At 38.7% G+C, this 11,114-nt stretch overlaps 2 protein-coding genes across 2 annotated transcripts; both read right to left on the bottom strand.

The window, feature by feature from the left end:
• Nucleotides 1-1,173: 1,173 nt before the first annotated feature.
• LOC140932736 (uncharacterized) lies at nucleotides 1,174-3,349 on the bottom strand. Its single transcript, XM_073382252.1, has one exon. The coding sequence runs from the start codon at nucleotides 3,143-3,145 to the stop codon at nucleotides 1,925-1,927; it is 1,221 nt and encodes a 406-aa protein (XP_073238353.1). The 5' UTR covers nucleotides 3,146-3,349; the 3' UTR covers nucleotides 1,174-1,924.
• Nucleotides 3,350-9,596: 6,247 nt separating this feature from the next.
• Nucleotides 9,597-10,914, bottom strand: LOC140934317 (uncharacterized). The gene is made up of 2 exons (XM_073383963.1): nucleotides 10,793-10,914; nucleotides 9,597-10,026 (listed from the first exon to the last, which is right to left on the bottom strand). Exons 1-2 carry the CDS (start codon nucleotides 10,912-10,914, stop codon nucleotides 9,597-9,599), a joined length of 552 nt encoding a protein of 183 aa, XP_073240064.1.
• Between the last annotated feature and the right edge of the window lie 200 nt (nucleotides 10,915-11,114).

Below are 11,114 nucleotides of genomic sequence, written 5' to 3'. Positions count from 1 at the left end.
AAAAAAAGAGTTTGCAAGGATTTGGTGGACATTCCCAAAAATGGTCACGAGTAATTTTACTAAATGACATGTGAAACACTCAGAGGAAGGATGGGAGAAGGGGGGGAGGGAATAGAAAGGGATGAGGGATTTTAATTTGTGAATATTATCATAAGGATAAACTTTTTTCCGTCAAAACGGAAGCATTTCATGATATGCACTAGTTTGAGATACATTATACATGACATACACTAGTTATGTGATTAGATCAGTATAATCCTTGTTTCAGATTTTATTGTCCTTTGTTGTAAAAACCTAATCCTTCATTACCCATTTACATACCCAAAAACAAGGAAAGTAAAATTTAAACTATGGATGAGTAAAGTACAAAATCTATGTATCAGCCAGATATCTTACGTGAATTAGGCGGTGTATTAGCCATGCATTAGGGTCATCTATGCATTTGTCACCATTAGGAACAGTGACAGCTTTTTGGATTTTGTAAGATATTAAATCTTTGCTAAGGGCCGAATCGCACTAGAGCCAGACAAATCAAAAATTGTTTATTTTATGTCAAAAATCTGTCAACGCTTGACTTGTCCTAATGCGATCGCGTATTTTCGAGTTAGCCAAATATTCCGAAGGACAGCCAAACTTCAAAGGCTGCGATGTCCTGCTCCGAGGCAGGACAAATGGATCAAACAACCGAGAATACAATAGCTGGTGTTTGTTTTTTAATTAAGACGTCAAAAATGATGAGTACAACGTGATCTTTGGTTTTCGCGCGTTCTTCACTTTGCAAGATGTCGGACCAAAACAGCCCGCCAAACAGCTTTCCATTTTGCTATCCTCCGGGTTATTTCTTCCAAAACTTTTATGATTCGTATCCATATCGGAATTCCACGACCTCGATGCCCCATGCTACTACCAGTAGTTCTCCGCCAGGACAGAGGAGTAGCAGTCCTCAGTCGGGAAGTAGTGCTAGTGGAACTAGCACTCCGACATGCGAGATTGCCAGCACTTCCACTGAAGGAAACACGAAGCAGGACAAGAGACAGGGCAAGACAACGCAAGACCGATGGACAGAGAACCAGGTGAAATACCTTGTGGATCTGTGGGAGGCGAATATATCAAGGTTGGAGAGCCAACAGTCGAGGAAAGTGTGGGGTGAAATTGCCACTAAAATAAACGAGCAATTCGACCTAGCGCGCCTTCCAAGTCAGTGCGAGAGAAAAATTAAGCACTTAAAAAAGAAGTACAAAGAGGCCAAGGACTGGAATCGATCGCAGACGGGAGGAAATAATGAAACCTGCGAACATTTTGATGTCTTTGACCGCGTGCTCGGAGGCAGGGATGTTGTTACTCTGAAGCACGTGCGGGAAACTGCAAATGCAGCAGCGAAAAATAAGGAGAAATTGCCTGACTCGCCTGCTGGTGACGAGGAGGAGGGATATACCTCGGATCAGGCAGAGGAAGCCCTTCAAGCAATGGGAATCAAAGTCAAAAGCAGGAGCGAGAGGAAGAAGGGAAAAGGAAAGGGAAAAGGGCGCAAGAGAAGCCTGGAGAACGACGATTCTGAGGATTTTGCTAGATTTACCGAGAGAGTGGAGCGCCAGGGTGATAGATTGGCAAATGCTGTAGAGCAAATGCAAGAAATGCAACGAGAGCAAACTCAGGCCATGACTGGTTTCCTCGCTGCTCTGACCAAGGCTATAGAAAAAAATTAAAGGCAACAGTTTTCGTTTATCCTTATTCACTTATCCTGCTTTGTAAACAATTACTCTGAAACTGCAAAGAGACAGTAGTTCAAAGCAATGCTATATTCTAGCGTTTATAAGTTTTCGTTCCAGTTTTTTTACAAAGTCTATATGATCAAGAAAACACGAACAGAACGAAAATAGCTCAAAACAATATGTTATTGTTAAGAGATCAATGATAAATAAAATCACATGGCAATGTACTCTTTTAGTAGTTCTCTGATATCGTCGCCATCCCTCAAAACATTTACATCATTATCATTTCCTCCGTCGTCGTCGCCATCATCCCATTCCCATTCATCGCCGGCATTAATGCAGAAATTGTGTAAAACAGCACATGCTACAACTGTATCACTCACAGAACTAACCCCGCTTTCGATTTGCTTTGTCAAAATACGCCAACGACTTTTCAGAATTCCAAAGGCGCACTCCACGGAAACTCTGGCCGAGGAAAGTTCCTCATTAAATGCAATTTCGTCGGGATCTTGCGTTCCTTCAGGGTAAACTTTTTGTAACCAGGGAGCCAAAAAATAAGCGCTATCGGCCACCAAATATGGACCAATCTCTCGGCCGAGAACATTCATAGTAGGACCAGTCAATAATTCTTGGTTCTCGCATCGTCTGTAAAGGCGACTGTTCCGTAACACGCGTGCATCGTGCAGGGATCCTGGAAAGCCAGCTGCTACATCTAGGAATCTTTTCTTGCCATCAGCCACGGCTTGGACGATTATATCGTAGCGCTGGAATCGACTGAAGTAGTCGACTCTGCTGTCAGTAGGGGCTTTGATCGTGACATGTGTGCAATCAATTGCACCAGCCACATTTGGAAGATCAGAAAGCTCTTCGAAAGTTTCCCTCGTTTCAACAACTTGAGCTTCAGTTTCAGGGAATTTGATATAATCATGTTTTATAGAAACCAGTCCTGTAACGACGTCTTCGACGGCCTCGATTACTGTCGTTGTCCCAACGTTAAAACCAGGCCCAATCGAAACGTATGTTCCTCCATGAGCTAAGCGCGTGAGCCCAATTGCCAATACCTTTTCTGGCTCAATACACCTTCTAAAACGAGTGTTTTGTCTTGTGATGTATGGGCGAAGGACATCCAAAAGCAAACGAAAAGTAGCTCTTCTCATTCGAAGCTGTTTCCTGAAATATTCGTCTGGGATTCTTGGGTCATTATAATGAATATCAAACCATGAATCGGCGGGTCGAGGGAGAACCCAAAAGTACGGATGTCCACGCCGATTTCGTCTTCGCCTTCGAATCTCGAACAATCTCAGAAAAGCTCTCCCCTCTAGTTGAAATTGAGCAAGAGACAAAATTATCAGCATCATCCTCAGCTGAGCGTACATCTGAAATTGTAGGACAAATGCTGCAGCTACAAAAAGCAGAAAACGTCTTGGGATCATGTTGTTATGAAATATGATTTCCCGCCAAGTATTGGATAATGGAAAGGTCACAAGTGTGACGAAATGTAAACATTTCGGATTTGTCCAACGTAAACAAAACGTTAGTGCGATGGAGCGTGGACAACAGACAAATTGTCAGCGGACAAACTTAAAGCCAAATCCTGTGGAGTTTGCCCCGGGACATTCGAAATGTCTGGCTCTAGTGCGATTCGGCCCTAACACATTCTTTTTCTAGACTTTCCAGAGACTAAATAAACTGGGCATTTGCCAGTCCAGTGATTGCTGGCTGCGAATTATGGAGGATGTTGGTGGAAACCTTGGAGGAATAATTGGAGACCTGATGAGCAAGGGCTGGCAACCCAGAGTTGTTTATGACAATTTTGATTTCCGTATTACACCTGGGCAACTCACAAAAGACCACCAAAACACTGATAACCATTGGATATCCCAGTTCATCACATTTGACCGCATAGACGGTAGTGGTTTAGACAACAGCAAGCCTATTGGTGATCTCAGTGTATTCGATATCTTCGGTTACCTCATGAATGACAATGAGAGGGCCAAATTAAGATCTGATTACACAATTCTTGCAACCAGAGTCTTGGTGAAATTCATTCCCTGGTTGGAGCCCCTCAAGGAATGTTTAGGCCATATCAAGCATAAGCACTCAACAGAGATGGCCAGAAAATCAGTTGTGATTGGCCTTCCAGTGGTTCCCTTTAACCAAAACAAACATGCTGATGTTATAAAATACCTGGAATGGCTACAGAACTTCTTACAAGAGATTACAGCAGCCAATAATCCCAACCAAGATGGCACTGATGAACAAGACAACACTGGGGAACATCTCATTCAGTTACCTATTGGAGATCTTTTGGGCCGAGAGAGGATCACTGGAGCAAAGAAACTCAGGAAAGGGTGCGACAAGTCATCTGAGAGATTCAATAACATGTGTGAAGTGGCTGAGTACTGGCACGCCAAGCGAGCATTTCTTGGTGTAACATTTTTTTGTGTCATAAATGACGTATTATAATTCTAGCTACACGTGTGTACTATAATACTTAAACCTACTAGCCACTGAAGTTCTACTATTTAAACAGAGTCAATATTCCAAAATAAAGGGAGGACTTAATCGAGTTCTGTTTAGTAACAGTATGAATAGCAACTTAATTGTACTCAAAGTATTCAACATTCATGCCTGCATTTCAAAGAACACTTATATGTACTTTGAGGTTCCAAAGTACACATAAGTTTTGTAACGTAGGCAAAAAAAGGAAAAAAAATGAAGTACAGCAAATTATTATCATCATAATTATCACTATCATTATCAGAGTTTAAACTATTACATTCTTCATTTTGCAGGTGCATTTTGAATGCACACAACAGTATATTTCTTTGTTTCCTGGTTATTACCTCAAAATAATAAAAATAATAATTTCAACTGATTTTAGTTTATACTGCTATCATCATCATCCCTTATCAAGTATTAATCTAACCATTATTGTCTGATATACATCTATTTCAAATGTACTCATTATGGGGATGCTATGCAGAAATAATGCTGCAGTTGTTTCTAACAATTCGGTGTAAGTAAATAAATTCATAATTATTGTGAAACTGAAGGGAAAGACTATCAAATGTAGCTTGGTTATATCTTTCAGTCTATTGGGTGTACTTGGTTGTATTACATATTAATAATAGTTCTATACTTTTTCAATAGGTTGCATGGGAACACCTATACAAAACAGATTCTGGTAGAGATATTGGCACCCTATTTTATTTTAGAAATCTCTTTGGCCGTAACAATGTGAAGAGCAAAGTTAAAGATGGCTTTGCACCAGCCCAGGATTTGTTCCTTCAGGTATTAAATGCATACCTTGTTGCAGCATTTATGCACTGGTCTGGGATGGCAGAAATCCACTCCAGGCCAACAAACGTGAGCACACTTCCTTCAAATGGAAACTGTGGCAAACAGGAGAAGCTGATTTACCTCAATAATGTCATTGGTTCTTTTGTTGACAGCTTCTGCTTGAAGCTGCCAAATGCAAAGGGAGAAGCAACAAGAACCCGCGTTGATCATGACAATTCTTTTTCTACATGGTCTGCAGCCAGCATTGCATCAGGTTTATACATAATTATTTTCACTGTAGCTGACATGAACTTTGATTATTTTCATTGTATTTTCAAAAATTATTTTTCGTGATCGAGTCAAAATAGCATAACCAGCACATGCAGCAGTTTAACTTATAACACTACAAAGTGTAACTCCACAATATTTTCTGTTGGTACAGTCATTTCTAAACTAAAATAAGTATTACTAATTATAAATGCAGCTGACCGTAACTATCATTTAGTATAATGTGACCCCCAAGCATTTTGGCACTGTCTTAAAACTTTGTTTCACATTCACCAACACTGGTGTTTAAACGACACTGTAACTGGTTTATCACTGCCAACAGCTGGTTTATTTTTATGATTACACGATCCATTGTGTTTCTACTTAAGGGAAGCAGCGAAAGTGGCTATTCGTTTGAGGCACTGGGCACATGCATAAGTCCCACGGCTACCACAGGATACATCAATGTTCAAATTGTAAAATTGCTTAAAAACAGTGCAACGTTGGCAGACAGACTTCAGCCCCTGATGGAAGGCCACACCGTAGCTTGGCCACAAAATTTAGTTGCCTTGTACAAGACATCTGAAGAAACAGCTCAGAATGCTAACAATTCAAAAGGTGCCTTTGCTTTTACACATTCAGTTAGTAATTTACAAAAGAAATTTAATATTTTGTAAAAATGTACTAGAAAACTTAATTTTAAATTTTGCCTTATTTTAATTTATTAGTGACTTTATCGCCATTTATCGTTCTTTCAAAATTGAAAACATGATCACCGGTAATAAGTTCAGACTTTAGCCTAGATGAACAGAGCTCTATATTCATTTTTATGTTCATTAACAGGACTCTAGAAAATTAACTTGAATTCCCACATGTCCTTTGGGCGAGGAGCTCTCACATTCTGCTTGGGACACTTTTTGCTTATCTTGCTTACCTTAATGATGTTGTTAGAGGATGACTTGTCTGGATCCTTGCCAAAACAGGACTTTTTTCAAGCCCTGCATTAGGGAGGCAGGTAACCATAATCTCCATAACCACATTTAAGTCTTGAACAAAAAGGGAATAAATTTGTAATGGCAATGAACAATCTTTATTGTTAGCATTTAATAAAATCACTTCTTTTCATGCAGAACAGAACAATGTTGTTAACCCTGCAAAGGATGACCACCTGAAGAACTATGCTCTTTGGATTATTCAAATGGGAATGATGCTATCGCAAATGAATGATACAGAAAAGGAAGGGGATGGGGAGAGAGCTATCATCAAAAGCAAAGTGCTCTTATTGATGTTTAGGTCAACTGTCAGAAGTAAGAAATATGAGTTTGAGATGCTACGGCTGATAAGCAAAGTAAAGTGCCAGTTCACCCAGAAAATGGCTGAAAAAACCATCCATGGACGTTTTGTCAACTGGAAAGGTACTTGATGTTAGGGGTGAAGAGAGACATAGTATTATTTGGATCTCTGAGAGGACAGCTAACAATTTGCAAAGCCACCACTAGCTTTCCTGTGAAATAAATTCTAATAAATATCAATGAAGAGTGAAATTCCCTACAGGTCATGTGTCAATACCCAGATTTGGGTAGTGCTAGCAAAATGGTCATACTGAAAGGGAAATTTGCTTCAGCAAATCAGAACCGCCACTCAGATCTGGGTATTGAAACATCATCTGATCAGTATGGAATTTTGGTGTTAACCCCTTAGGTGACAAATTACTTACTCCTTAATTTTGGCGCGAAATTTCAGCGTTGATTTATAATTTCACATATGAAATTACAAAATTGCCATGGCAACATTCTGTACCATGCTTCACATATTATAGAAACCATAAGGTCCACTCTCGACTTCAGAAACTAGCTCATACTGAATAATAACTTTCACAATTAGCTATGAGGGCTGCAATCCAGTTATGATGATGATAATAACAATAATAATAATACTATTAGAAACACAGTGTCATGGACTGAACACTCATAATAATAACAATACCCTAAATCCTCTATCAAGCCACCCTGGAGAAGGAGGGGATCGAGGGGGGTATTTAATTTTTTAATTTAGAAAAAAGGATGGTATCTGCAGTTCTGCCATGAGGCATGCACCATAATAACCGTGATAATATTAATATGTAAACACACATGTACATCAGCAGTCACTTAAATTTCAATTATTTGGCAGCTCCATCTATGGAATGTTCCATGCTGATAACCCTTATAAAACTGATAATTGAAAATCGGATTGACTTCACTTTTGATAATTGTTTGCCCCGAGGTGGTGAAGGCAACAATGTCGCAAATGACCTCAAAGAAGAACATTTTGTGCAATTTGACAAAAAACTACTGAAGGGAATGGTTGCGCAGAAAACTTTAAAGGCTGTAGAACGGTCAACTTCTGCTAGTACTAGTCTAAGGAAAATCATTGAAAATTTTGATGAAAAGACAGGGGTGCATCCGCCATCAACTGCTCACACCTACCAGAATGCAGAGAAAGACCAAAAAGAGATGATTGCAACAGTTTGTGGCCTGAAGCCCTTTCAAGAAGTACCTGGTAGATGCCATTCATCGTTTCCACATATGCCAAGAAGTCCTTTTGACCTGGTTGATATTAGAATACTGGAACAGTGGTTGACAACCAGTAAGCAGAAGTTGAGCAAGGACCCCGACACACCCTGGGATGATGAGGAATCTGGCTCAGAAGATACAGAAACAGATGATGATTAATCTGACAAAACAAAACAAAACAAAACAAAAGAAATTATTTAAAAAGCTTTTTCACTAACAGCATTTTTAAGGAAACACAAAATAGTTGAAAGCAATAATGAACAGTATAATAGCTTTAATTCAATGAACCTATATACTTTGAACTAACCTTGGACCTTTCCTGTTGCCTGCCTTCATCCTTTGCCTGTGTTTCTTTAACATTTTAGCAAATATATACTAAGTTTCTATAGTGCAATAATTTAGCGCACTGTGCATGAATAACTTAAAAACATTCCTTTGCCATCCCATCATAACTAGAGAGTATTTTCACAGGAGGTCGATCATGTCTGCCAGTTGTGTCCTAAAACAATGAAATGGCAGAAATGCTGGTGTCTCTAACAAGTACTGTGGTAACTACCACTTTTTCTTAATCTAATTTCCCCTTTTTCTTAATCTTCTTAATCTTCTAATCTATTTTTTAAAATAAATTTGCATAGCTTCTTGTCACGAGTGAAACGGCCCTATACTAACAGTGAAATGAAATTACCAGTAATTGGGTGTGGTTTTAAGGGCATCATGGTTGAAAATAAAAATTTAATCCAGAGCTTTTTTCTTGAAGTATGAACACTAGACATAGATAATAATTTATGGCTTGGCCTATAATTTACACTGAATGAACTTAACTTGACTAGCAGTTATGCAAGAAATAGTGGGATTGGCGAAGAGATGAGGATGGAAAATGGCAATCATTAAAAATTATTTTATAGAATTGTTATCAAAATACATCACCCAAAAAGATAAACACAAAAAAATTTACATCACAAATTTCATATCTCTAGTCAAACCAATCTGATTATGATTTATTTCAACTACACTTCTTATTCCTTAGTTGACAACTAATTACAATGAAATTTGTCTAGTGTTACACAAAAACCTATTTGTAGCTGTTCTTCATAACTACCCGTACATACAATTCTCGAAACTGATCATTACTCAACACCTTAGCACCCTTTGTTATTCCTCTCTTTGGAATTTCAAGGAACAGTAATTTACTGAAAGACGCCATTCTGAGATTTGGTGACTATGTGACTTGTATTCTTAAATGTTATATACCCCGGCTGTTAATGGTAAGTTTTGAGTTATATGTTACAATAACAAAACAAAAATCCATAAATAACAGAATACTTCACAAAACAGAGTATATGTATGTATTTAGATACTTTATGAGTGCACAAATCAAGTGTTTCCACTATAATTTATGTGCAACAATTAGAAAATTTGCACATACGTTTACAGTTATCACAGCATTTATGACCACAACATTCACTTGCTACTGAAGCACCAAAATGACGAAGAATAATCTCTCGTCTACAAGAATTTGCAGTCACATACTGTCGCATAATAGGCTCAAGAGCTCTTTTTGCTTTGCTTAATTAAAATAAACTGTTGAAATTGCTTGACTTCCCTTTCTGCCTGTACGTCCAGTTTCCTGGAAAAATTCTTCCATGGTGTATGGGACACCAATATGCATAACTCTTTCAACAGTTGGTGCATCAATTCCAATACCAAATGGAACAGTTACAAATAGCACTCGTGCAGTGGCAGTTCCTGACACTAAATTCTTAACTAAACCATCACGGTACTATTCAGGGTACTGGGCATGGTATTGTGCAAAAAGTCGATTACTAAAAATTGAAGGAGACCCAGCTGGATAAAACTGATGTGGACCAAGCTCCTGTTCAAAGTAGCTATAGCATTCACCACAAGTTTCAAGACTGCCATAGACAATGGTGAGAGGCATTGCAAGTAATTTTTCCTTGAACTCTAAGGCCAAGGGCTCTATGATTGTAATCAATTTCTCATCGCCCCGGTTACCTCGTGGATGGACTTCATAAAATATATCTTCCCTGTCTGGGTTTTCTTCCACATTTAAAACATTCTGCATCCCTAGACTTCTTTTTATTTCATTCCGGTAATGTGCTGTGGCAGTGGCTGTCATGGCCAGAATTGGTGTGTGGGGCATAAAAGTGCCCAAAAGATTTAGTTTGGTATACGCCGGTTGAAAATCTTTCCTAAAAGTGAAGGGAGACATTGACATTTACATTGGCTACAAAAACACACTCAACAGCAGTGAGTTAGTACTAAATATCCTTTGTGTATTAATCCTTATAGAGGTAGTTGGGTATTCTAGACTATATTGAAAATGTATGTAACCTATAATGGTTATATTTTTAGATCACCTATTTAGCACTTCAATTGTAAAATGCAATTAAACATTTATGTTTTCCAAACCATGTAGATATTTATAGTTTGAAAAAAGGAAAACAGACAAGTTTTGTTAGAGAAGTTTTTATTCTACATGTACAGTACAGGGTACATAAAGTATAGGTAAACAGCTACATGTACGCTCTTTCATGTACACAAAATCAGAAGAAACTCTTTGAAAAAAAAAAAAGAAAGAAAAGAAATAAAAAACCTCTTACCACTGTATTATAAAATGTGCCTCATCGATCACGATAGTCTAAATTTGGTGTTTAAACGGCGACCTCAGCAGTCCCTTCACAGAATCGTTCTCTGCAAATACTTCGGCGTGTCCATAAATGAATTTAACGTCATCATCAATTGTGGTAACAACGCCGATATCCCTGTTTACAAACTTTTACACTGATTCCCCGCGACTCCAGCTTTTCAATTTGATCCGATATTATCGCATGTAAAGGGGAGACAACCAAAACACAGCTGGTCTTGACTTTGGTGAGGTAGTCGAGAGTAAAGGGAACGAGCTGAAAAATTACAGATTTTCCAAATCCTGTTGGAAGAACACACAAACAATCTCACTTTTCCACACAAACTGCACGTAACGCTTCTTTCTGCTCTCTTTTTAAAACTAAATCACTGGACTTGAGCAAATTTAAAGCGTACTTAACTGCGTTATCAAAGTCCACATTGCAGGCAGCCATTTTATGGAACAACCTCTTCCTCTGTAGAGATCTCTGGTTCCTGTCCCCAGGGGAGCCTTGAGGACAAAATCACTTCTGAGCATGAGCAGTCTTATATTTATCTTCTACACATGCGCGACCGGATGTCAGAAATTTTCTGACATCCGGTAACGGCTGCGTCCAGAGCCCCTCATTTCCCTACCACGTGACCAAGAAACGAC

Source organism: Porites lutea, chromosome 4 (genome assembly GCF_958299795.1).
Source record: "Porites lutea chromosome 4, jaPorLute2.1, whole genome shotgun sequence".
Taxonomy (NCBI): Eukaryota; Metazoa; Cnidaria; class Anthozoa; order Scleractinia; family Poritidae; genus Porites; species Porites lutea.
This window is presented reverse-complemented; position numbering and strand designations above follow the sequence as displayed.